At 46.4% G+C, this 27984-nt stretch overlaps 2 protein-coding genes across 3 annotated transcripts in view; both read left to right on the top strand.

The window, feature by feature from the left end:
- The window catches only part of RBM5 (RNA binding motif protein 5), a 29224-nt gene extending 24974 nt beyond the window's left edge, over positions 1–4250 (top strand). The window contains exons 19-25 of one of the 2 annotated variants that reach the window (XM_082265536.1): positions 365–511; positions 605–682; positions 770–952; positions 1688–1762; positions 2090–2187; positions 2275–2404; positions 3831–4250. In XM_082265536.1, the coding sequence (XP_082121662.1) occupies positions 365–511; positions 605–682; positions 770–952; positions 1688–1762; positions 2090–2187; positions 2275–2404; positions 3831–3956 (837 nt within the window). In that variant the 3' untranslated portion in view covers positions 3957–4250. The remainder of the gene's footprint in view (positions 1–364; positions 512–604; positions 683–769; positions 953–1687; positions 1763–2089; positions 2188–2274; positions 2405–3830) is intronic. The other variant, XM_082265537.1, reaches the window with a different exon arrangement.
- A 16129-nt stretch (positions 4251–20379) lies between these two features.
- INKA1 (inka box actin regulator 1) lies at positions 20380–27574 on the top strand. The gene is made up of 2 exons (XM_082265951.1): positions 20380–20466; positions 26585–27574. Exon 2 carries the CDS (start codon positions 26588–26590, stop codon positions 27464–27466), a length of 879 nt encoding a protein of 292 aa, XP_082122077.1. The 5' UTR covers positions 20380–20466; positions 26585–26587; the 3' UTR covers positions 27467–27574.
- Positions 27575–27984: the final 410 nt, after the last annotated feature.

The following is a 27984-nucleotide window of genomic DNA, read 5'->3' as shown; positions in this document are numbered from 1 at the left end:
AACATTTTGATCATTTTTATTCCTATTACAAGGAATGTAAACATCCCGTGTAATAGAAATAAGCAGGACAGGTCCTCTTTAATGTGAGATCTGGGGTCAAAAAGACCTCACATCTACACTTAAAAGCAAAGCTATCTGCTTTTCATAACACCAGCATTTAGCGACATAAAACTGCGGCAGGTGGCCTGGAAGTGGTTAAAAAAAAAAAAAAACTGTCCGCTTAGATTTTTATCCAGAATTTTTGGTTTGAGTTTTGGCACCAGAATTTTCAGTTTGGCGTACCACTAATGCAGACTGAAGTGCAGTGGAAGTATGACTACTCTGGCACTGCGATCTATAATATTTTTTTTTTTTACCTCATCAGATCGCTAAAGACATGGAGCGCTGGGCAAAGAGCTTGAACAAACAAAAGGAGAACTTTAAGAACAGCTTCCAGCCTCTGAACGCCCGAGACGAGGACCGCAAAGAGTCTGCAGCCGCTGACGCCGGCTTCGCTTTGTTTGAGAAGAAGGTGCGACGGCGGCAGTGTTCACCACTTGAGGGTTTCTGCTGTTCATACACAGTGCATAGAAACTAATCTCTCCTCCTTTTTCTGTATCCACAGCAAGGAGCCTTACTGGAGAGGCAGTTCTTTCCAGAAATAATGATGATGGTTGTCGCTGAGGAAGAGAAGCCACCTAAGGTGAGAACGTAGCTTGCTTGTCTTCTTCTATATCGGTGTTCTCTGACCCTGGACGGGCTTAACCATGTCTTCTTCTCCTGTGTGCAGAGGGCCCTGGTTGCAGCTTACAGCGGTGACAGTGACAATGAAGAGGAGTACGAGCGGCCTCTGGCGCTAATCGATGAGGATAAATTAACAGACTGGAAGAAATTGGCCTGTTTACTGTGCCGGCGGCAATTCCCTAACAAAGATGCTCTCACCAGGCACCAGCAGCTGTCAGACCTGCACAAGGTGAGGCACTCTGCCTTACTTGGGACAGCATTCAGGGGGTGTGGGTCGACGCGGTTCTTACGCCTGTGGGGTGTGGGTCGACGCGGTTCTTACGCCTGTGGGTTGTGGGCCGACGCTGTTCTTACGCCTATGGGTTGTGGGCCGACGCTGTTTTTACGCCCGTGGGTTGTGGGCCGACAGTTTTTACGCCTGTGGGGTGTGGGCCGACAGTTTTTACGCCTGTGGGGTGTGGGCCGACAGTTTTTACGCCTGTGGGGTGTGGGCCGACAGTTTTTACGCCTGTGGGGTGTGGGCCGACAGTTTTTACGCCTGTGGGGTGTGGGCCGACAGTTTTTACGCCTGTGGGGTGTGGGCCGACAGTTTTTACGCCTGTGGGGTGTGGGCCGACAGTTTTTACGCCTGTGGGGTGTGGGCCGACAGTTTTTACGCCTGTGGGGTGTGGGCCGACAGTTTTTACGCCTGTGGGGTGTGGGTTTTTACGCCTGTGGGGTGTGGGCCGACAGTTTTTACCCCTGTGGGCCGACAGTTTTTACCCCTGTGGGGTGTGGGCCGGCGCTGTTTTTACGCCTGTGGGGTGTGGGCCGGCGCTGTTTTTACCCCTGTGGGGTGTGGGCCGGCGCTGTTTTTACCCCTGTGGGGTGTGGGCCGAAGCACACCCTTTCTACTCTGGGGGGGTGCAGACTCTTGCTACTCCGGGTGCTTCAATAAATAATGGACCTGCTTTGTGTGTTACAGCAAAACCTGGATGTGTACCGGAGATCCAGACTGTCGGAAAATGATTTGGATGCACTGGAGCAACGGGAAAGAGAGGTATGATCCGGCACACAGCCTGCCGCCTTGTAGCAGGAAAACTGCAATAGGGCGGTCGCTAAGTGGTTAATATCCATCTGGATACATAATGTGAGATTAAAGTCACACAAAGTAAATGCGCTGTGGGCGGGGAGGTCATTGGGGGCGGTGGATACAATGAAGGGTTCTGCCTTCTGGTGCTCCTTGTTTTCTTTGGATCAGATTTTAACCTGTGATTTCATAGTCTCAGTGGATAGAAGTTTCCCCTGAATACCCCTCCCCCATAGGGATAAAACGGGACACTAGTTGTAGGAACCTTGCCATAACTGCAATTGTCTTTCTGCGCAGGCAAAATACAGAGACCGGGCGGCAGAGAGGCGGGAAAAGTACGGCATTCCCGAACCCCCGGAGCCTAAACGCAGGAAGAATTATGAGAACGCACCTGTGTAAGTATCTGTGATGTGATCTGTATTCTGTTTCGGTTATTGTATGCAGCATAGTGCCCATATCTAAATGTTTTTCCCCTACCGCAGAAACTACGAGCAGCCAACCAAGGATGGGATTGACACCAGTAACATTGGAAACAAAATGCTGCAAGCCATGGGCTGGAAGGAGGGCTCAGGCCTGGGCCGGAAGAGTCAGGGGATTACCGCCCCCATTCAGGTGAGAGGAGACTGGGTTTTATCCCCTTAATGACCAGTCCGTTTTTTGCGATTTGGTACTGCATTACTTGAACAATTGCGTGGTCGTGCGACGCTGTACCCAAATAAAATTGATGTCCTTCCCTGTCCAGTTGGAAGTAACCCGGTCTATGAGCTCTTGATAGCTGAACACAGGAGTGGGAGAGTATGTGAGGGTGAACACAGGAGTGGAAGGAGAGGGTATGTGAGGGTGAACACAGGAGTGGAAGGAGAGGGTATGTGAGGGTGAACACAGGAGTGGAAGGAGAGGGTATGTGAGGGTGAACACAGGAGTGGAAGGAGAGGGTATGTGAGGGTGAACACAGGAGTAGAAGGAGAGTAGGTGTGGGTGAACACAGGAGTGGAAGGAGAAGTATGTGAGGGTGAACACAGGAGTGGAAGGAGAGAGTTGGTGAGGGTGAACACAGGAGTGGAAGGAGAGCATATGTGAGGGTGAACACAGGAGTGGAAGGAGAGAGTCGGTGAGGGTGAACACAGGAGTGGAAGGAGAGGTGTGGGTGAACACAGGAGTGGAAGGAGAAGTATGTGAGGGTGAACACAGGAGTGGAAGGAGAGAGTCGGTGAGGGGTGAACACAGGAGTGGAAGGAGAGAGTCGGTGAGGGGTGAACACAGGAGTGGAAGGAGAGAGTTGGTGAGGGTGAACACAGGAGTGGAAGGAGAGCATATGTGAGGGTGAACACAGGAGTGGAAGGAGAGAGTCGGTGAGGGTGAACGCAGGAGTGGAAGGAGAGAGTAGGTGAGGGTGAACATGGGAGTGGAAGGAGAAGTATGTGAGGGTGAACACAGGAGTGGAAGGAGAGAGTATGTGAGGGTGAACACAGGAGTGGAAGGAGAGAGTAGGTGAGGGTGAACATAGGAGTGGAAGGAGAGAGTAGGTGGAAGGAGAGAGTAGGTGAGGGTGAACGCAGGAGTGGAAGGAGAGCATATGTGAGGGTGAACACAGGAGTGGAAGGAGAGAGTCGGTGAGGGTGAACGCAGGAGTGGAAGGAGAGAGTAGGTGAGGGTGAACGCAGGAGTGGAAGGAGAGCATATGTGAGGGTGAACACAGGAGTAGAAGGAGAGAGTCGGTGAGGGTGAACGCAGGAGTGGAAGGAGAGAGTAGGTGAGGGTGAACATAGGAGTGGAAGGAGAGAGTCGGTGAGGGTGAACGCAGGAGTGGAAGGAGAGAGTCGGTGAGGGTGAACACAGGAGTGGAAGGAGAGAGTAGGTGAGGGTGAACACAGGAGTGGAAAGAGAGAGTAGGGGAGGGTGAACACAGCGAGTGGAAGGAGAGCGTATGTGTGAGGGTGAACACAGGAGTGGAAGGAGAGTATATGAGGGTGAAAGTGAAGCACGGGTTCACTTGAATATCCTTTTTTCTGGTACTAACCATGCCGTTTCCTTGCAGGCTCAGGTGCGGATGAAGGGTGCCGGTCTCGGTGCAAAAGGAAGTTCCTATGGATCCAACACATCAGATTCTTACAAGGATGCCGTCAGGAAAGCAATGTTTGCAAGGTTTACAGAGATGGACTGAGCCCATTGTTGCAGTGTATGAATTTACCCCCTGGGGGGCAGTAGTCAACGTTCTTCCTTATCCATTATAAAGGTGCTGGGCACTGCCTGGCAGGGAGAGGGCGATCCGTGTAAATATGTAAAATAACAAATTGTACAGTGTAAATATATTTTTCTGTTAAGTTTCTATGTTGTGCAGGAAATGTGTGAAAGGATGTGAGATGTTTATTTACCCCTCCATAGCAGAGGGATCGTCAGTCCTTTCTAGCTGAAACTTTGTACATTTTTTTTTTTTTCCAATAAAATAAATTTACAAGCAAAATAAGTGTGCAGAGTTTTCTTCTGATGTGCAAGACACACAACTGACATGCGCTCTTCATATGACTGACCCGCGTTCCCCATAATGGCTGGCCCGCGTTCTCCGCAATGGCTGGCCCGCGTGCTCCATAGACAAAAAGTGAGGCTCGGGCAACGGCTACATTTATATTCACCGGCCACTTTATTATGTACACCTTGCTAGTAGCGGGTTGGACCCCCTTTTGCCTTCATTCTTGGTGGCATAGATACAACAAGGTGCTGGAAACGTTCCTCAGAGATTTTGCTCCATAGTGACATGATAGCATCACGCAGTTGTTGCAGATTTGTCGGCTTCACATCCATGATGCCAATCTTCCGTTACACCACATCCCAAAGGTGCTCTATTGGATGAGATGTGGTGAGTGTGGAGGCCATTGGAGTACAGTGATCTGGTGAGTGTGGAGTCCATTGGAGGACAGTGACCTGATGTGGTGAGTGGAGTCCATTGGAGGACAGTAACCTCATTGTCATGGTGAAGAAACCAGTGGTGAGATGATTGGAGTCTTATCCTGCTGGAAGGAGCCATCAGAAGATGGGGACACTGTAATCATAAAGGGATGGACATGGTCAGCAACAATACTCAGGTAGGACGTGGGGTTTAAGCGATGCTCAATTGGTACTAAGGGGTCCAAAGTGTGCCAAGAAAATATCCCCCACACCATTGCAGCACCACCACCACCAGCCTGAACTGTTCACCTCCCCCTCTTTCATCACACCACCACCCGCCTGAACTGGTAATACAAGGCAGGATGGATCCATGCACCAAATTCTGACCCTACCACCTGAATGTCACAGCTGAATTTGAGACTCATCAGACCAGGCAACATTTTTCCAATCTTCTATTGTCCAATGTTGGTGATCCTGTGCCAATTGTAGCCTGTTAGCTGACAGGAGTGGCACCCGGTGTGGTTGTCTGCTGCTGAAGCCCATCAGCTTCAAGGTTGGGTGTGTTTTGATTTCAGAGATGGTATTCTGCATTCCTTGGATGGAACGAGTGGTTATTTGAGTTACTGTTCTATCATCTGGAACCAGTCTGCCCATTCTCCTCTGACATCAACAAGGCATTTCCCTCCACACAACTGCCGCTCACTGGATATTTTCCTCCCACCATTTTCTGTAAACCCGAGAGATGGTCTGCCACCAACAACCATGCATGGTTCAAAGTCATTTAAAATCCCCTTTCTTCCCTATTCCGATGCTCGGTTTGAACTTCAGCAAGTCATCTTCACTTCTAGATGCCTAAATGCGTTGAGTTCTGCCATGTGATTGGCTGATTAGCAATTTGTGTTACCAAGCAATTGAACAGGTGTACCTAATAAAGTGGCCGGTGAGTGTATATAGTCCAGATTTCACATACACCCCGTCTTTAACCACTTTACCTCCGCTCACATGAAGGCTACTGCGGCACTTTGCCACGATCCCGTCCAGCGACGTAGACCTACGTCGCTGGACTCCTCCCCCTGTATGCGGCGCTCGCGCGCCGCTGGAGGCACGCTCCCGCTGTTTTCATTCACAGCGGGAGTCGGGCCAGGGGAGGAGCAGCGGCGATCGCCGCTGCTCTTACCCGATCGTCGGGGATCGAGTCTGGAGATCCGCCCGCTGTGTGTAAACACAGCGGGCGGATCTCCATAGTGACAGGGACTGACAGATCGGAGTGTTCAGCATAGCTGGACATCTGATCTGTCCCTGTCTCACAAAGTCACCCCCCCACGTCAGTAAGCACCAGGCATACATTAACCCCTCCCTCTCCAATAAAATTAACCCCTTCCCTGCCAGTGTCATTTTTACAGTAACAGTGCATATGTATAGCACTAATTACTGCAGTAATGTCACTGGTACCCCCAAAAGTGTCAAATGTCAGTCAAGGGTCCGATCTGTCCGCCGCAATGTCGCAGTCCCGCAAAAAAAATCGCAGATCGCCGTCATTACGCGTTAAAAAAAACACACCAAAAGTGACAGAAATCTTTCCCGTAGTTAGTAAACGCAATAACTTGCGCAAACCAATCAAAATACGCTTATCATGATTTTTTTTTTTTTACCAAACATAGGTAGCAGAAAACAAATTGGCCAAAAATGTTAAAAAAATTTGATTTTTACATTTTTTTGGGGGGCGGATTTCATATAAAAAAAATGTGAAAAATATTATATTTTTTCAAAATAAACACTTTTTTTGTTTATAGCGCAAAAAGTAAAAATCGCACAGGTGATAAAATACCACCAAAAGAAAGCTCTGTGGGAAAAAAAGGACGTAAATTTAGTTTGGGTACGTTGCACGACCGCGCAATTGTCAGTTAAAGTCGCACAGCGCTGAATCGCAAAAAGTGGCCTGGATGGAAGACTGCAAAATCCTCCGGTGGTTAATAATCCAGTATCGCCACTGGAAGCCAGAACTGGATGACTGTTTGCTTTGTGTATCATAAATAATTTCCTGTTGTCCATAGAGGGGACACAGCTTTATTATAAGCCACCTAGTGTTATGCTGCCGCCTACAGGAGAGGACACAGAAAACCAAGGGCCAACCCCCTTAAATTTATTACCCCTCCTACCTGCTGATTTTCACTTTGGAAACTGGATGTCCCTTCCTCTCTGCTATATTTACCAAAATTGGAAGATTTTTATTACTACTGCTAGATTTAGCAAAAAGAACACCTGCGGAAAAGTGATATCACTATACAGATTTGAGGCACTGAGGACTTTCGTGGTAACCGCAAAGACTTTGCCACACAGTAATTATAGAAAAATAAATGTTATTGATACTACAAATATTAAAAGAAGCCGCCCGTAGAGGGAGGAAAGTGAACACTCGTAGTCCACTAAGCCATTGAAGATGAACAAAAGGGATGATTCTATGAGAAATTCCTCTGGTACAGATTGGATGATAGTGCATCAACCCACACAGGGGGACCACTAAAAAAATGATCTCTAATCTAAAGGCCCGTACATAAGATAAGAAAATCTGAAGGGACGTTTCGTCCCGACGACCGATCTGCCGATTTTCGGATTGTTAGTATGGTGCTTTGGACAGCCGACTCAGACTTTTCGGCCGACAAAATCCTGATGTGCCGGCTATATAATTTTTGTCGTCCGTCAAAACAACGTCTGATTTTCGTCTCATTAGTACAGATTTCAACGGAAATAAAATCTTAACCGCTAGCCAACCGGTCACGTTGACCGTACTGCGGCAAAGTGGCTCGATATCGTCTAGCGACGTAGACCTACGTTGCTGGACTCCTCCCCTTGTGGGCGGTGCGTGCCGCCTTAGGCTCGCTCCCGCTGTTTTAAGTCACAGCGGGAGTCGGGCCAGGGGAGGAGCGGCGGTGATCACCTCCGCTCTTCCCCAATCGTCGGGGATCGAGTGTGGAAATCCGCCCGCTTGTGTAAACAAAGCAGGCGGATCTCCTAAGTGACATTCAGGGACAGATTGCAGGGTTCAGCATAGCTGAACATGCGATCTGTCCCTGTGTCACTCAGTCCCCTCCCCCCACACACGTCAGTAAGCACCAGGCATACATTAACCCCTTGATCGCCAATAAAAGTTAACCCCTTCCCTGCCAGTGTCATTTTTACAGTAACAGTACATATTTATAGCACTGATTACTGTAGTAATGTCACTGGTACCCCCAAAAGTGTAAAAAAAATGTCAGGTGTCCAATCTGTCCCGCAATGTCGCAGTCCCGCAAAAAAATCGCAGATCGCCGCCATTACTAGTTAAAAAAAAATAAATAAAAATGACAAATTTCCCGTAGTTAGTAGCTGCGATAACTTTTGCACAAACCAATCAAAAAATACGCTTATTGCGATATTTTTGGGGAAAAAAAAAATGTAGCAGAAAACAAATTGGCCTAAAATGTAAAAAAAAATTTTATTTTTACATTTTTTTGGGGGTTAATTTCGTATAAAAAAAAATGAAAAATATTGTTATTTTTTCAGAATTGTCGCTCTTTTTTTGTTTATGGTGCAAAAAGTAAAAATCGCACAGGTGATCAAATACCACCAAACGAAAGCTCTATTTGTGGGGAAAAAAGGACATACATTTAATTTGGGTATAGCATCGCACGACCGCGCAATTGTCCGTTAAATAACGCAGTGCTGAATCGCAAAATATGGCCTGGTCAGGAATGGGGTAAAATCTTCCGGTCTTAAAGCGGTTAAAAATATGCTTATTGAGAATTTTTTTTGTCAAAGACATGTCGCTAAATACATTTTGGCCTAAATATGTGACAAAAATTGAATATATTGGATATTTTTTAACTGTCAAAGTAGAAAAATATTGTTGTTTTTTTCAAAATTTTCGCATTTTTTTTTATTAATATCGCAAAAAATAAAAAGCGCAGAGGTGATCAAATACCACCAAAAGAAAGCTCTGTTTGTGGGGAAAAAAGGAAGTAAATTTCGTTTGGGTACGGCTTTGCATGACCGCGCAATTGTCAGTTAAAGTCGCACAGTGCCGAATCGCAAAAAGTTGCCTGGACGAAAGACAGCAAAATCCTCCGGTGGTAAAGTGGTTAAGAGCAAGACTAGGCATGTTCTGTTCAAGAGGAATTGATCAATGATTCCTTGATAAGAAAAATAAAGGGGCAATAGGTGTGGGTCAAAAAGAGGATGTAGGAGGTCCAAAGATATCCGGATAAAATGTTTTACACCCCCAAAATGAGATGGGGTATGTGCAGCATAAGGAACATAGCATGTATATAACCAATAGAGTAGCTATGACATTATTGGGCCACAGGGAATTGCTAGGATAAGCATAGGGTCCCTTATGATGGATATAGTACATGACCTCAGAACATTATGTAGATCATATGGCTAAACAATTTAATAGGAGAAGGGAGGGGAGCTGTAGTATTCCCACTAGAAAGCAAACCAACTGGTTATCTTAAGCTCCTAGACCTCTCACGTCATGCCGCTCATCAACCTTAAACCAGTGCCATATGCAGTTTCATTCAAGATCATTGTAACCTAACATGAGACAAATTGACTCCTTGGATTCCCCCGTGTGTCTGAGCTCCATGGCTGCACTCTCCTTTTGTGTGGTGGATTTCCAAACTGGTGCTGGAGTCAGGGAAACCCATTCTTCCAAAGATGTGAAAGGTTCTCAGATGGATTCCAGTCTATCAGGCTGGGGAGAAGACATGGATGCCCTGCCGATACGGGGGACTTGGTCATTACAGGAAGCATATTTTTATAGTAATATTCTAGAGCTCAGGGTGATTCGGTTGCCCTTTCAATTGTGAGGGCACACAAGAGTTCGGGGCACAAGAGAATGCCACGGCAATCATTTAGAATGCACCAGAAGTCTTACCACTCAAAACAACTAACTTGATTCTTTTTTTGGGTAGAACTGCATGTTCCGGCCCTGTCCACATCTCTGGCATGTAAAACTAGCATGTGAACTTTCTTATGCCTCGTACACACGCAACGATTATCGGCCGACCGATTGTCCGACTTTTGTCCAAGTGGTGTTTTGTTGGTTGGAATGTGCCTAGACTGCACATAAATTTTCTCCGCCAACAAAAATCTACTTCAGAAGTGATGTCATGTTCTGGTCTACTTTCCGTGTGTTTTTTCTTCTCGGAGCATGCCCAGTCTTGCTCATCAGATTTTTTCTGCCGAAATCTGTACTGACTGACGGAAAATCGTCCGTTGTGTTGACGGCCAACAAAAATTTTATAGCATGCACACCAGATTTTATTCGGCCGAAAAGTGGGAGTCGGTTGTCGAAAGCATCATACTAACAAGCCGATAATCGGCCGATCGGACGTTGGCCGAAAATTCCCGGCCAATAATCGATGTGTGTGTACGAGGCTTTAGTAGCTGTTGGATCTGTTGGAATGGGCTTTTCATCTGAAGGAGTTTCTAGGCCCTTACCACAGGTGGGAGACGAGACACTGGATATGAATCTTCTGGTTTCCAGATTCAACAACAAACTGGACAGGTTTGTAGTCAGATCCAGGAAACCTCGGGCCATTCCAGTGGATGCTCTGGTGATGCCACGGAATTGGTTTAGCTCTATCAATGCCTTTTACTCCTCCAATTTGTCAGCTTCCGCAGGTTTGAGACAAAGGACATTGCAGTGATTCTCATTGCATTAACTTAGCACAAGAGAGCATGGTACTTCCAGCTTACTTGGGACTCCTGGCAGGCTCTGTAGGCCTTCCCAAATGCACAATCTTGCTATTTGACAACATGGCTGTTGAAACCCAGGTCCTAATGGACAAGGGCCCTTCAGATTTGGTCATCCCTACCTTCCTGAAGACTAGAAGGTAAACTACTTGGAAGGTCTACCATTCCATCCGGGAGGCCTATTTTGTTTGCTTCGAGACAAGTAAATTTCATTCTATAAAGTTCTCTGTGGGATGCACCCTGTCCTTCCCCCCCAGTCCAGTGTGGATCAGCATCTGGCTTTGAGTACTACCAAAGGGCACATTTTGGCTGTTCTGTTTCGGAGACAATTGGCCTCTCATTATTCAGTAGACGTGCTCAGGGTGTTGCAGACATCTTTTCCCCTGTACACTCCCGTGTGTCACCTTGAGACCTTGTTTGGTTCTTTCAGCCTTTCAACAGCCACCCTTTGAACCTACTATTGATATTTCCTTATCTAAACTTGCGAAGTTGCCCATTGCCTACTACAAAACTGGCTAGGTGGGAGCGGGAGGAGTTATGTACTTGATGTTCCAGCAGCTTTCATTTTGACAGTGTCTAATCACCTGTAGGGAAATATATATATATATATATATATATATATATATATATATATATATAGTCCACGATAAAGACTATAGATCCTGTGTCCTGTACTGTACTCCAAGAAACAGGTTTTACTGGGAAGTGGAGAATCCTAATTTTTGTTTTTGTTGAAGGGCCCAATTAGGATATTTGGTGTATATTATTGGCTAGACCATCTAAACAACAGAGTCTGAGCATTGACATAAGCTCAAATTGTTGAACGGAAGAAGACATAAATTTCGTTTGGGTACGGCGTTGCATAACCGCGCAATTGTCAGTTAAATTTGCACAGTGCCGAATCGCAAAAAGTGGCCCAGACGTAAGACAGCAAAATCCTCCGTTGGTAAAGTGGATAAATTATTTTTATTTGAGTTTCAGTTAGCATATTGCCAGTTTTCTTCAGCTTTACAACCTAAGATAGTATAATTAATAATTCAGTTAAAAAAAATACAGTATTAAGAATAAAGCTGATATTAAAGACAAAAAAAAAATATATCAATCGGGAGTTCTGTGCATTCAGCACTGTCATCTACAGAGTGACCACTAGGTGGCAGTGTCTGCCCTGCATTTAGCAGTGTGCTCTGCTAACACAATACTATGGGGATGATTTACTAAAACTGGAGAGTGCAAAATCTGGTGCAGCTCTGCTTAGGGACCAATCAGCTTCCAGATTTTTTTGTCAAAGCTTACTTGAACAAGCTGAAGTTAGAAGCTGGTTGGCTGCCATGCACAGCTGCACCAGATTCTGCACTCTTCAGTTTTAGTTATCAACCCCAATGTCTTTACAGTGGTCACTAGAGATCTGCAGTTGTGTCCTGTGATGGGGGTCACATATAACCCCCAATGTGCATGGCTGTCCCATGGAAGAATAATTCTTCCAATAAAAACAGCAATGCAATAAGTTTCTTCAATGGGGGAACACCCTGACAAGGGAGGTTCTGGGCTCCTGCCCTGGGGCACCCATCAAATGTCCCTTTTATTCCCCACCAGTCCCTGTGCAGAGGTGGCAGAACATTAAGGACCATCTGCAATGTAAACTCATTTATCAAAGTGTCTGATGGAAAAACGAAACTGTCCATCCGCTCTGGGGCACCGCATCCGACACAGATAGATGACTCAATAATGTCCCATGTCTGTCACCTATGGATCCTATAAAGCCCCTTCTGTCAGTAATACTCTATGTCCATTGTACAAGTATGGAGACGCATTGGAGATGGACAGACAAGGCTCCTCCCTCCTGTCTGCAGGGCAGCCCTCAGAAATTTTGGGGCCCCTTACACAGCTTTGGGCCTGGGCCTGACCACCTAGGCCACTGAATGCCTACAGAAGGGAGAGGAGGAGAAGCGAGCATTTAGCGGCTGCAGGAGGTAAATGGAGTGATTGGTTCCCAGGGGCGTAACTACAGGGGTTGCAGAGGTTGCAATTGCAACCGGGCCCCATGCTGTGCGGGTCCCCTGTACACCTGGATAGGAGGGGCGGCGGGGGCAGCATGTAGAGAAATCACTGTCCTCCTTTTCCTCTTGTAGCTGCAAGAGGAAAATGGAGGAGATTGGTTCCTCTGTATGCGGCCCCCGCCGCTCCTCCTATCCAGTTCACTTGTGTTCTGCTGCCTCTGGGCCCCTGTGTGCTCCCCTGCCCCCCCCCCCCCCCACTGTGCCTCCTCCCCTCTCCTGCCGGCTGCTGCAGGGGATGTGTCACAATAGAGAACCAGGAAGGGGTCAGTAAATATGTAATTTACCAGCTCCTTCCTTTTCTGAATAGACAGAGTCATAGTCAGTCACATTGTAAAAAAATTAAATAAAATGATAAAAAATAATTCAATTAAAATACCAAAAAATAAAAACTACTGACACCAGTGGGGGAACTTCCAGGATCGCAAAGGTCACACTTGTGACCGGGCCCTGGCATTCGACCACCATGGGGAGGCCCCAAGATGGCAGGAAGGGGGCCGCTGCGGTACCGTAATAAAAGGCCCCACAACGAGAGTAAAGGGCCCCAGGGTCAGTGGGAAGAGCCCAAGGCTTGAAGGGAAGGGCCCCCGGCCAGGGGTCGGGGGGGGGGGGGGGGGCTCTTCATGGTTTCTTGCACCGGGGCCCTGAAGGTTCTAGTTACGCCTCTGTGGGTTCCTCTATATTTGCAGCATGCTTTACTGTATATAAAGACTGATTTTACTGTTGTGGGTTTTGTAACCCTTTAGGCAATGCCCTGAAATATCCTCATAGCTGTATATCTGCAGTGTGAGATCATCTAAGGCAGTGGTCCTCAACTCCGGTCCTCGGGGCCCACTAACAGGCCAGATTTTAGGTATCACCTTGGGGAGATGCAGACTAGAGTACTGCAATCACTGAGCAGCAAATAAGATCGCCTGTGAGTGGGCCCTGAGGACCGGAGTTGAGGACCGGAGTTGAGGACCGGAGTTGAGGACCGGAGTTGAGGACCACTGATCTAAGGCGCCGCTGACTCTGACTGCGAATCTGTAAATTGGTAAATCTTTTATATTTCTAGGCAAGCGATTATCTCGAAAATAGCAACAAACTTCCAACTTATCAAACTTGATTAACTGGATGATCGTAACTCCCAGTACAAGCAGCCAATAGGGTGGAAAATGTTGGCTATTTCCCAAATATTTTAAACTGAGCATACATAAAAATAAAGCAGTTTATTCAATAGATATATAAAATACATTACCAAAAGTATTGGGACGCCGGCCTTTACACACACATGAACTTTAATGGCATCCCAGTCTTAGTCCGTAGGGTTCAATATTGGGTTGGCCCACCCTTTGCAGCTATAACAGCTTCACCTCTTCTGGGAAGGCTGTCCACAAGGTTTAGGAGTGTCTATGGGAATGTTTGACCATTCTTCCAGAAGCGCATTTGTGAGGTCAGGCTCTGATGCTGGATGAGAAGGCCTGGTTCACAGTCTCCGCTCAAATTCATCCCCAAAGCGCATGGGGTTGAGGTCAGGACTCTGTGCAGGCCAGTCAAGTTCCTCCACCCCAAACTCGCTCATCCATGACTTTATGGACCTTGTTTTGTGCACTGGTCCAAATAATTTGGTGGAGGGGGTATTATGGTGTGGGGTTGTCTTTCAGGGGTTGGGTTTGGCCCCTTAGTTCCAGTAAGGCGTCAGCATACCAAGACATTTTGGACAATTTTATGCTCCCAACTTTGTGGGAAGAGTTTGGGGATGGCCCCTTCCTGTTCCAACATGACTGCGCACCAGTGCACAAAGCAAGGTCCATAAAGACATGGATGAGCGAGGTTGGGGTGGAGGAACCTGACTGGCCTGCACAGAGTCCTGACCTCAATCTGATAGAACACCTTTGGGATGAATAAGAGCGGAGACTGCGAGCCAGGCTTTCTCGTCCAACATCAGTGCCTGACCTTACAAATGCACTTCTGGAAGAATGGTCAAACATTCCCATAGACACTCCTAAACCTTGTGGACAGCCTTCCCAGAAGAGTTGAAGCTGTTATAGCTGCAAAGGGTGAGCCAACTCCATATTGAACCCTACGGACTAAAGGCCCGTACACACTATAAGAAAATCTGATGGGAAAATTCGTCCGACGACCGATCTGCCGATTTTCGGATTGTTAGTATGGTGCTTTCGACAGCCAACTCTGACTTTTCGGCTGACAAAATCCTGATGTGCAGGCTATAAAATTTTTGTCGTCCGTAATACAACGTCCGATTTTCGTCTCATTAGTACAGATTTCCACGGAAAAAAATCTTAAGAGCAAGACTGGGCATGCTCAGAGAGGAAAGAACACATACAAAACAATCCAACATATGACATCACTTCTGAAGTAGAATTCTGTTGTACGGGAAAATTCGTATGAAAATAACCTCTTCACTTTCCACATCAGACTAGCATGCCACAAAAAACGGACAACAGATCGTTCGATAATCTGATCGTGTGTACGGGGCTTTAGACTGGAATGCCATTAAAGTTCATGTGTGTGTAAAGGCAGGCGTCCCAATACTTTTGGTGGTAGGTAGGTAGGTGGATAGATAGGTGGGTGGGAGGATGGATGGATGGGTAGGTGGGTGGGTGGGAGGATGGATGGGTAGGTGGGTGGGAGGATGGGTAGGTAGGTGGGAGGATGGATGGATGGATGAATGGGTAGGTAGGTGGGAGGATGGATAGATGGATGGATGGGTAGGTGGGTGGGAGGATGGATAGATGGATGGGTAGGTGGGTGGGAGGATGGATAGATGGATGGATGGGTAGGTAGGTGGGAGGATGGATGGATGGGTAGGTGGGTGAGAGGATGGATGGATGGGTAGGTGGGTGAGAGGATGGATGGATGGGTAGGTGGGTGGGAGGATGGATAGATATATGGGTAGGTAGGTGGGAGGATGGATGGGTAGGTGGGTGGATGGGTGGTAGGATGGATAGATAGATGGGTGGGTGGGTGGGAGGATGGATGGATAGATGGGTAGGTGGGTGGGAGGATGGATGGATGGGTAGGTGGGAGGATGGATGGATGGATGGGTAGGTAGGTGGGAGGATGGATGGATGAGTAGGTGGGTGGGAGGATGGATGGGTAGGTGGGTGGGAGGATGGATAGATGGATGGATGGATGGTTAGGTGGGAGGATGGATGGGTAGGTGGGTGGGAGGATGGATAGATGGATGGATGGGTAGGTAGGTGGGTGGTAGGATGGATGGATGGATAGATAGATAGATAGATAGATAGATAGATAGATAGATAGATAGATAGATAGATAGATAGATAGATAGATAGATAGATAGATAGATAGATAGATAGATAGATAGATAGATAGATAGATAGATAGATAGATAGATAGATAGATAGATAGATAGATAGATAGATAGATAGATAGATAGATAGATAGATAGATAGATAGATAGATAGATAGATAGATAGATAGATAGATAGATAGATAGATAGATAGATAGATAGATAGATAGATAGATAGATAGATAGATAGATAGATAGATAGATAGATAGATAGATAGATAGATAGATAGATAGATAGATAGATAGATAGATAGATAGATAGATAGATAGATAGATAGATAGATAGATAGATAGATAGATAGATAGATAGATAGATAGATAGATAGATAGATAGATAGATAGATAGATAGATAGATAGATAGATAGATAGATAGATAGATAGATAGATAGATAGATAGATAGATAGATAGATAGATAGATAGATAGATAGATAGATAGATAGATAGATAGATAGATAGATAGATAGATAGATAGATAGATAGATAGATAGATAGATAGATAGATAGATAGATAGATAGATAGATAGATAGATAGATAGATAGATAGATAGATAGATAGATAGATAGATAGATAGATAGATAGATAGATAGATAGATAGATAGATAGATAGATAGATAGATAGATAGATAGATAGATAGATAGATAGATAGATAGATAGATAGATAGATAGATAGATAGATAGATAGATAGATAGATAGATAGATAGATAGATAGATAGATAGATAGATAGATAGATAGATAGATAGATAGATAGATAGATAGATAGATAGATAGATAGATAGATAGATAGATAGATAGATAGATAGATAGATAGATAGATAGATAGATAGATAGATAGATAGATAGATAGATAGATAGATAGATAGATAGATAGATAGATAGATAGATAGATAGATAGATAGATAGATAGATAGATAGATAGATAGATAGATAGATAGATAGATAGATAGATAGATAGATAGATAGATAGATAGATAGATAGATAGATAGATAGATAGATAGATAGATAGATAGATAGATAGATAGATAGATAGATAGATAGATAGATAGATAGATAGATAGATAGATAGATAGATAGATAGATAGATAGATAGATAGATAGATAGATAGATAGATAGATAGATAGATAGATAGATAGATAGATAGATAGATAGATAGATAGATAGATAGATAGATAGATAGATAGATAGATAGATAGATAGATAGATAGATAGATAGATAGATAGATAGATAGATAGATAGATAGATAGATAGATAGATAGATAGATAGATAGATAGATAGATAGATAGATAGATAGATAGATAGATAGATAGATAGATAGATAGATAGATAGATAGATAGATAGATAGATAGATAGATAGATAGATAGATAGATAGATAGATAGATAGATAGATAGATAGAACTGTATATATCTTGTTCCATTGACATGTACAGTGGAGGGTGTTGCTCTATTAGAATGGAAGGCACTCGGCTCTCCTCTTTCCTTTTGTTTGGCTGATTTGCGCTGCAGACACTCCGGCATTTTTCATGTAAATGAGGCAAAAAAAGCTTAGCCTGGGGCAAATCGAAGAAAGGCTGATCCACCAATTAATGGCCCCCCATCAAGCTCTCTGATTACTGGAAAATCTGCCTCCCCGGGGTCATTACACTACAAATTACACTTCTTTCATCCCCTGCGCGCCCCCGCCCATTACGCCCCAGACTCAGGGGGGCCCTTGTGCCCCAAGGTACACATCAGACTTATGCGGCCCCTTTATCCACAATATACCATATTCATGGGGTCCCTAGGCCCCTATTATATCCATGATTTAGTGGGTTTCTGCATCCCAAATAAACAGCCACACTATACCAGACTCAGGGGGTCCCTGTGCACCCCCCTTGCACCCTACATTCAGGAGGTCCCTGAGCAGCCTATTATAGCCCAGACCCGGTCTTTGTGTCCCCCTACTACACTCCCAATTTAAGGGGACTCTGTGAACCTCATTACACCCCAGACTCAGAGGATTCCTGCCCCTCCAAGACTTAGGATATCCCTGTGCCCCACATAACACTCTAGACCTGGGAGGTCCCTACTCTCGCCCCCCCCCCCCCCCCGCCACTAAACACCAGATTCATGGGGTCCCTTTGCCCACCATTACATACCAGACTCAATGGGTCCTTGTGCGCCCCCATTACAGCCCAAACTTACAAGATCCTTGTATGCCTCATGCTATCACTGATGCAGGTGGTCTCTGCTTCCGTTATTACACCCTAGACTTAGGAGGTCTCTGTGAGCCCAATTACACCCTAAACTCAGAGAATCTCTGCAAACCCTTTTACACCCTAGGCTCAGGGGTTCCCTGTGTGCCCCATTACACTCCAGATTCAGGGAATCCCTGTGCACCCCAAGTCTTAAGCCCTAAACTCTGGGGGCTATGTGCCCCCCCCCCATTACACACCAGGCTCAAGGGGTCTCTGGGCATCCCCATTAGGGCCCAGTGCCCTCTATTACACCCCCAACTCAGGGAGTCCCTGTCCTTCCACTGTATCCTAGACCCCAGGTCCATTTGCATCCCATGACACCCCGGAATCCATGTTCCTTCTATTACACCCATGACTTAGGAGATTCCTGTGCCCCCATAATACCCCAGACTCAGGAGGTCCCTGTATCAGGGAGTCCTTGCACCCTCGATTACATACCAGACTTAGGGGGTCCATGTGCACCACCTGTAAACCCCAGGCTCAGTTGGTCCCAGCTCCCTTCATTACAGCCCAAAATTCAGATCCAGGGGCTCCCTGTGTACCCCATTATATGCCAGATTCAGAGGCTCTCTGTGCACCTCAGTACAGCCCAGATTCAGAGGATCCCTGTGCACCCCATTACACCCCAGATTCAGAGGCTCCCTGTGCACCCCATTACACCCCAGATTAAGAGGATCCCTGTGCACCCCATTACACCCCAGATTCAGAGGCTCCCTGTGTACCCCATATTCAGAGGATCCCTGTGCACCCCATTACACCCCAGATTTAGAGGCTTTCTGTGAACCCCATTACACCCCAGATTCAGAGAATCCCTGTACACTCCATTACACCCCAGATTCAGAGGCCTCCTGTGCACCCTATTACACCCTAGATTCAGAGGCTCCTTGTGCACCTTATTACACCCCAGATTCAGAGGCTCCCTGTGCACCCTATTACACCCCAGATTCAGAGGATCCCTGTGCACCCCATTACATCCCAGATTCAGAGGATCCCTGTGCACCCCATTACATCCCAGATTCAGAGGATCCCTGTGCACCCCATTACACCCCAGATTCAGAGGATTCCTGTGCATTCCATTCTCATTACACCCCAGATTTAGAGGATGCCTGTGCACCCCATTACACCCCAGATTCAGAGGATCCCTTTGCACCCCATTACACCCCAGATTCAGGGGATCCCTATGCACCTCATTACACCCCAGATTCAGAGGATCCCTGTGCACCCCATTACACCCCAGATTTAGGGGCTCCCTGTGCATCCCATATTCAGAGGCTCCCTGTGCACCCCAGATTCAGAGGATCCCAGTGCACCCCATTAAACCCCAGATTCAGAGGCTCCCTGTGCACCCCATTACACCCCAGACTTAGAGGCTTCCTGTGCACCCCGCTACACCCCAGATTCAGAGGCTCCCTGTGCACCCCATTACACCCCAGATTGATAGGATCCTTGTGCACCCCATTACACCCCAGACTTAGATGCTTCCTGTGCACCCCATTACACCCCAGACTAAGAGGCTTCCTGTGCACCCCGCTACACCCCAGATTCAGAGGCTCCCTGTGCACTCCATTACACCCCAGATTCAGAGGATCCCTGTGCACCCCATTACACCCCAGATTCAGAGGATCCCTGTGCACCCCATTACGCCCCAGATTCAGAGGCTCCCTGTGCACTCCATTACACCTCAGATTCAGAGGATCCCTGTGCACCCCATTACACCCCAAATTTAGAGGATCCCTGTGCACCCCATTACACCCCAGATTTAGAGGATCCCTGTGCACCCCATTACACCCCAGATTTAGAGGATCCCTGTGCACCCCATTACACCCCAGATTTAGAGGATCCCTGTGCACCCCATTACACCCCAGATTTAGAGGATCCCTGTGCACCCCATTACACCCCAGATTTAGAGGATCCCTGTGCACCCCATTACACCCCAGATTTAGAGGATCCCTGTGCACCCCATTACACCCCAGATTTAGAGGATCCCTGTGCACCCCAGTACACCCTCAACATTGTATGTTCATCTTCTCTCCAGTCATCTCCATCCCCAACTTGGATTTTCTGGGGAAGAAGATTTGGCCATGATCAGACTTCTCCCTGCACAGATCCCTTCACCAAAATAAATCTACAATGTATCAGACTGGAAATAGTTCACTTAGGAAAGTCTGTGCAGAGAGCCAAAATCCTGGGGGTGGGAGTGCTCCTCCCTGATTGGATGCTGCCCAGGCAGGAGGGCTGAGGGGAGGGGCCAGGCTCAGTCTAAAGACAAATTTGGGATGTGAAAGCAGCAGAGAAGAGAAAGGCAGAGAACCCTCTGCATCCAGAGCCCCTTCCTTCCATCCTTCCATCCTGCAAGAGCCCCCTCCTTCCATCCTTCCACCCTGCAAGAGTCTGTCCTGGGGTGTGCGGAGACCCCTCCGGGCTCCATTATTCAGCTGGTAAGTTTATGTTCTACAAAGAGCGAATATTCTGTATTCAGCATTAAAAATATTCCTTTAAGAAGAGGGAGATATTCTGTATAGAGACTGTGCTGGGACTTGTAGTTCCTTCAAACCAGGATGATTGCTAGGTGTCTTCTACCCCCATCCAATATACAGAGGCAGCTGTGCCCTGGGGACCAGAGCTGTGTCCTCCATCACTCCCATCCTCTGCACTGCCTCTCTATTAGAACTTCTACCTCTCTGTATAGAAGATGTCTCTGTGTTAGGATTCGTCTCTCCTTGGGCTCTCTGTTCTGGGATTTGGCTCTCCTCTGTCTCTTCTGTTGGGACTTTGTATCTTCTTCGGCTCTCTGAGAATTTGTCTCTCCTTGGTCTCCTTGTATTGAGATCTGTCTCTCTGTATTAGAATCTGTCTCTCCATATTAGGATTTGTCTCTCCTCTGTCTCTTTGTATTGGTATTTGTCTCTCCGTATAGGGATCAGCCTCTCCTCTGTCTCTCCGTATAGGGATCAGCCTCTCCTCTGTCTCTCCGTATAGGGATCAGTCTCTCCTCTGTCTCTCCGTATAGGGATCAGCCTCTCCTCTGTCTCTCTGTATAGAAATTTGTCTCTCTGTATTGGGATCTGTCTCTCTGTATAGGAATCAGTCTCTCTGTGTATAGGGATCAGTCTCTCTGTATAGGGATCTGTCTCTCTGTATAGGGATCTGTCTCTCTGTATAGGGATCTGTCTCTCTGTATAGGGATCAGTCTCTCTGTATAGGGATCTGTCTCTCTGTGTAGGGATCTGTCTCTCTATATAGGGATCTGTCTCTTTGTATAGGGATCTGTCTCTTTGTATAGGGATCTGTATCTCTGTATAAGGATCAGTCTCTCTCTGTATAGGGATCTGTCTCTCTGTATAAGGATCAGTCTCTCTGTATAGGGATCTGTCTCTCTGTATAGGGATCAGTCTCTCTGTATAGGGATCAGTCTCTTTGTATAGGGATCAGTCTCTCTGTATAGGGATGTGTCTCTCTGTATAGGGATCTGTCTCTCTGTATAGGGATCTCTGTATAGGGATCTGTCTCTCTGTGTAGGGATCTGTCTCTCTGTATAGGGATCTGTCTCTCTGTATAGGGATCTCTGTATAGGGATCAGTCTCTCTGTGTAGGGATCTGTCTCTGTGTATTGGAGGTGTTGCAGTGGTGGCTGGGACTGTCTTGCTGAGGATTATCTCTGCCTCTTCATGTTGGGACAGGCCGGATCTGCAGGAATGTCTTGTGTGAGGAAATGTTGTGATGGGGGCCGGGATGTCGGGTTCAGCTGGAGGGACAGATGGGGGTATTGCAGAGTAGCCAGCTGCAGTGAGTCTCTTAGAAATGGGGGGCTGTCTGTGGTCCCATCTGTGTTGGGGGTCCAGCCATGGACAGGACTGATGATCTGTTTAGTCATTAGAGGAATTGTTGTGAATCATCAGGTTATTTTTTTTATTCAACCCAATAACCAGACTTACGTCTGCGCTGACAGTGGGGAACTGGAGGGAAATTTCCAGCATGGCCGTCCCCTCTTCATCAAATTAGGAACAGATTGGAAACTTTTACTGGAAGTCCCTGAGCGGTGGAATTTTTCTTTAATTTTCTCCTTCAGCGGTGTTGTCCCGGGTTCAATCATTAAGCAGAACCCCCAACATCTGCAGGCAGGGCTGGGACAAGGGGTGGGCAGGGGGGGGGGGGGCAGCTGCCCTGGGCACAGCAGAGAAAGCCCACATGGAAAAAATATATATTTCTTCTATATTTAGCAAACAAAATGATATATGTGACATAAAGGTAAAATTTATTGTAAATATAATATATAGAATTGTTTTCTAAATATATTCCTCTTCCATGTGGGAGGGGACAGAGAATGGACACAGGCCAGTAAACCCATTGTAAGGCATGGATTAACAGTTGGGGAGGGGCGCAGTTTTGCATCCTTGCCCTGGGCACTACAAGGACCTGTCCCGGGACTGCCTGCAGGAACCCTTTTAGCAGGGCCGGGACAAGGGGTGGGCAGGAGGGGAAGCTGCCCTGGGTGCAACCCTAAGGGAAGGGGGGGGCGCAGTTTGGCAGCTTTGCCCTGGGGGCTGGATGACCTTGTCCCTGCACTGCCTTTTAGATCCTTGGCTTGACCCAGGAGCTTGCCATCTATTGCAATATGTTGGTGGAGTGCTGGACTCCAGGGTAGATGGATTGTACATGTCAGAATCAAATTTCTAGAGGCGCCTCTCTGTGTCCCAAAGGGCCCCTGAGCAGGCTGAGAATATTAGAAGGATGAAAGGGCCACAAAGGTTGGGTAAGTCCAGTAAGAATTTCATTTCACCACACCAAATTGAAAAGTCAACATGTTTTGGGGGGGCTCAAAACTCCCCCCTTCCTCAGGGAACGCAAAATAATCCAGGCTGACAGTCTGATGATTTGGGATCCCTGATGAAGTGGCCCCTGAAACGCGTCAGCTTTTCAATTTTGTATCATGAAAAAACAAAATTCATACTGGACTTACTCAAACTTTTTGGCACTTTCATCCTTAAAATGTTCAGCCTGGCACTGAGTCACCGGCGGTGGCAGGAACTGGGGCGAGTCCTGTACAGGGGGCAGGATGTGGTAGATGACATGACAGAGATATGAGTAAGAGGAATAATTCCCCCCCGGGGACGAGAGTCACTCAGATCCTCACATGGAGTATAAACCACGTGTGAGCGGCAAAACGCCAAATTCACGAACATACATTGTTACTACAGATCATTAACATACATTGTTACTACAGATCGTGAATATAGATCATTAATATACATTGTTACTACAGATCATTAATATACATTGTTACTATGGATAATATATATATATATATATATATATATATATATATATATATATATATATATATATATATTATTACTACAGATCATGAACATACATTGTTACTACAGATCAATAATATACATTGCTACTACAGATCATTAATATACATTGTTACTATGGATAATATATATATATATATATATATATATATATATATATATATATATATATATATATATATTATTACTACAGATCATGAACATACATTGTTACTACAGATCAATAATATACATTGTTACTAGAGATCAATAATATACATTGTTACTACAGATCATTGATATACATTGTTACTACAGATAATATATATATATATATATATATATATATATATATACATTGTTACTACAGATCATTAATATACATTGTTAATACAGATCATTAATATACATTATTACTACGGATAATATATATATATATATTTTATTACTACAGATCATGAACATACATTGTTACTACAGATTAATAACATACATTGTTACTACAGATCAATAATATACATTGTTACTACAGATCATTGATATACATTGTTACTACAGATAATATATATATATATATATATATATATATATATATATATATATATATATATATACATTGTTACTACAGATCATTAATATACATTGTTACTACAGATCATTAATATACATTGTTACTACAAGTCATAATCACAAATTGTTACTACATGAAAACATTGTTACTCCATATCATACTACATACAAGTCATGAATATGTCATTACTACATTGATGAACACCCCATTATAGGTCAGATTTTCCATGTGATACAAAGTAAATCTTGCACAGAGCTGACAGTCCTGACTGCAGGGAATGTTGTCCTTGTATCACATGGCGGGAGGATAGGAAGTCACCGGCATTCCAAGAAGAAGTTTCTAAGATTTACTATGAACACCTAATAATATATCACACAGGTGAAGGTGCCAATGTTTCAGGACCTTGCAGGGTCCCCTCAGGGGTGGTTGAGCTGCCCGGAGGGAGGAACCTACGACCTTCATTATGTGACTTTACACGCAGTCCTGGAAACACATTCTTGGTCTGATGGTGACCCCCCCTACCCTACATACACCCGGGGCTCTGTGGCTTATCGGTTCAGTTTACACATAGGAAGTATCCATGACAGGAGTGAGCCTAGCCTCAAACTGGGCATCATACTTAAAGTTGCTTGCAGGCGTGCCGATACATGTAGGTGCACGATGCATGTGATCTGTGTACATGTAGGTGCACGATGCATGTGATCTGTGTACATGTAGGTGCACGATGCATGTGATCTGTGTACATGTAGGTGCACGATACATGTGATCTGTGTACATGTAGGTGCACGATACATGTGATCTGTGTACATGTAGGTGCACGATACATGTGATCTGTGTACATGTAGGTGCACGATGTATTTGATCTGTGTACATGTAGGTGCACGATGCATGTGATCTGTGTACATGTAGGTGCACGATACATGTGATCTGTGTACATGTAGGTGCACGATACATGTGATCTGTGTACATGTAGGTGCACGATGCATGTGATCTGTGTACATGTAGGTGCACGATGCATGTGATCTGTGTACATGTAGGTGCACGATGCATGTGATCAAGTTGCATGAAGGCGCGCTAATGCATGTGATCTGTTTACATGTAGGTGTACAATGCATGTGATCAAGTTGCTTGTAGGCGCACTGATGCATGTGGTCAAGTTGCATGTAGGCGCACTGATACATGTGATCAAGTTGCATGTAGGGGTCACTGATACATTTGATCAAGTTGCAAGAAGGTGCGGTAATGCATGTGATCCGTTTACATGTAGGTGCACTAATGCATGTGAACAAGTTGCATGTAGGTGCGCTAATGCATGTGATCTGTTTACATGTAGGTGTACAATGCATGTGATCAAGTTGCTTGTAGGCGCACTGATGCATGTGGTCAAGTTGCATGTAGGCGCACTGATACATGTGATCAAGTTGCATGTAGGCGCACTGATACATTTGATCAAGTTGCAAGAAGGTGCGGTAATGCATGTGATCCGTTTACATGTAGGTGCACTAATGCATGTGAACAAGTTGCATGTAGGTGCGCTAATGCATGTTATCAGTTTACATGTAGGGATGCTAATGCATGTGATCAAGGTACATGTTGGTTCCCTGATGCATGTGATCAAGTTGCATGTAGGCATACTGATGCATGTGATCAAGTTGCATGTAGGCATACTGATGCATGTGATCAAGTTGCATGTAGATGCACAGATGCATGTGATCAAGTTGCATGTGGCGCACTGATGTATGTGATCAGTTTGCATGTAGGGACAGTGATGCGTGTTGTTATCAGTTTGAATATAGGTGTGCCAATGCATGTGATCAAGTTACATGTACTCCCATGATCAAGTTGCATGTAAATGCACTTAGGACCACTATTAAGTTGCATTTAGGTGAACCAAGGCATGTAGTCAAGTTATATGCAGGCGCACTGAGGCCCACTATTAGGTTGCATGCAAGCGAACCAAGGCATGTGATCAAGTTGCATGTAGGTGCACTTAGGGCCACCATGAAGTTGCACGCAGTCACACCGAGGCCCACAACCAATCTCCATGTAGTCATACCAAGGCATGTGATCAGGTTGCATGCAGGCGCAGTGTAGTGCAGGCCCCGCAGTCTGCAGGCTCAGAACAAAGCCCTTCACACACAGATGTTTAGCAGATGGGGAGAGAAATGTTCAGTCAGCAGCCAAAGCAAACAGAAGGAGGGGAGGGAGGCGGCAGGGAGAGGGTTAATCCGCTCTAGGTGTCCGTGCAGCCTCAGGCGATGTGCAGGCTCGTGCCTGTCCTCTCTGTGTGTACAGGGGGGGGGGGGGGGGTTGGATGTGGAATATGAATGAGACTACCCTTTTCTTTGCCTTGTGCCTGGGGGTATGTATTCCTCTCCCCATACCCCCTCCCAGTGCTGTCAGGCGTGTGCCAAGGATTTGGGGCGTGCAGCTTAGCCCCCCCCCCCCTCGCCCACTGCCAGAACCAGCTCCTTCATGTCATGTCCCAGCTCGTCTACCACCTTAAACGAAACCGCGCGGAGCGTCTGACAGGGAGCGTAGGCGTGCGGGATAATAATGCAGCACATGATGTGGAGATGGAATATTCTGACACCCATAATGATGTATAGATTCATTGTCTGTATGTGCGTCTGTCCTTATTCAACCAATTTGGAAATTCTCACGTCTTCTCGTTTCTTTTTTTTGCAGTGTATGAAGGAATCCGCTTCTGCCGCACAAATGGAGTGCATGTTCCGCGTCCTGCATGACCTGAAACGGCCCGCGCCTCCCCCATCTCCTCCCGCCATGGAGTCCTCGGCCCCTCCCACCCGCAGGCCGGTGAAACGCGACATCCGCTCTTCCCACCGCACCTCCGACCTGTCCGAGGCGGACTCCGCCTGCTGCGTGGATCTACCCAACGACGTGTCGCCGGCGAGCTGCGCCCATCGGGGCCTGGAATGGGACTCTGGCTACTCAGAGGTGTCGGGGAGCTCCCTGCGAGGGGAGGAAGAGGAGGAGGAAGTTGAAGAGGAAGAGCAGAGCCCGGCTCCTCCTGTGCTCCGCAGGCACAACCTGCCGCCGTGCGCGCGTCTGTCTTCGGGGGGATTACTGCGTACCAGACAAGCGCGGGTGCGCCCCAAATCCACGTCGGACGTTTGCTTGGAACAGTGGAGGGGCATCGGAATGGGGGTGGGCTCCCAGGACTGGACAGGGTGCCTGCTGTCCCAGAGCCGCAGCCGCCAACCTTTGGTTCTCGGGGACAATAGCTTTGCCGATCTGGTCAAACAGTGGATGGACCTTCCAGACAACGGCGAGGAGGAGGACCGGCGGACTAATTGGCTGAATAAGCCCCACGGCTTCCTGGTTAACCTCTCCGGGAACGTAAAGAAACGCCTGGGCAACATGTCACGGACTCGCGGGCGGCCCGAGCAAGAGGCCGCAAAGCGCCTCTCCTGCCCTCAGCTGGGCTGCCGCCCGCTTTCGCCCTTCTACCACCAATCCCTCTCCAACATCGCCGAGGCCTCAACGGGAATGCTACATTGCCGAAGCCGGCAGCCAATCATATGCAGTGACGGTTCCGGGTTCTTCTGAGCCGTACATGGGACGTTTATATACATGTGTATTTATATGTACAGCTTTTATATTATTGTATTTTTATAATTATTATTTTTCTAATTTTACAATAAAACGCCTTTTTTTTTTCAAAACGCCATGTGTGCGCGTTGTATGCGGCGTCTCTGGCATGTGAGTGACGTTGATAGAAGAGTTGGGTGGTGATCTAATTAATGAGGGTCCCAGCAGGAATGTTCATCCGCTGTCAGTACACAACCCCCCCCCCCCCCCCCATGTCTCTCTTGTCATGTAAATGTGGAGCTGGGCTGGAGACACGCTCTTACATATGCTAACGGTGCGCACGGGGTCCCAGATGGTGTCTGCTGAGGACATTCAGCTCCGCTAATAAGCATTTCACAGGAGCTGCATCTTCCCCGATATGTGATAATTGTGTGGCGTCACATCCTCGGGGTCCGCAGTCAGGGGTGAAGGGATCACCGCCATTGGAACAATTATTCCTCCAATTATAAAATAGTAGGGTTGGCTAAAATTTTACC

This window comes from Pelophylax lessonae, assembly GCF_965119305.1.
Source record: "Pelophylax lessonae genome assembly, chromosome: 8".
In the NCBI taxonomy this organism is placed as follows: Eukaryota; Metazoa; Chordata; class Amphibia; order Anura; family Ranidae; genus Pelophylax; species Pelophylax lessonae.
Note: the sequence above shows the minus strand (reverse complement) of the source record. Positions and strands in the feature narration are given on the sequence as shown.

Excerpts from the sequence above, each read along its gene's own strand:
- INKA1 (XM_082265951.1), top strand. The coding sequence starts at position 26,588 with ATGAAGGAATCCGCTTCTGCCGCACAAATGGAGTGCATGTTCCGCGTC.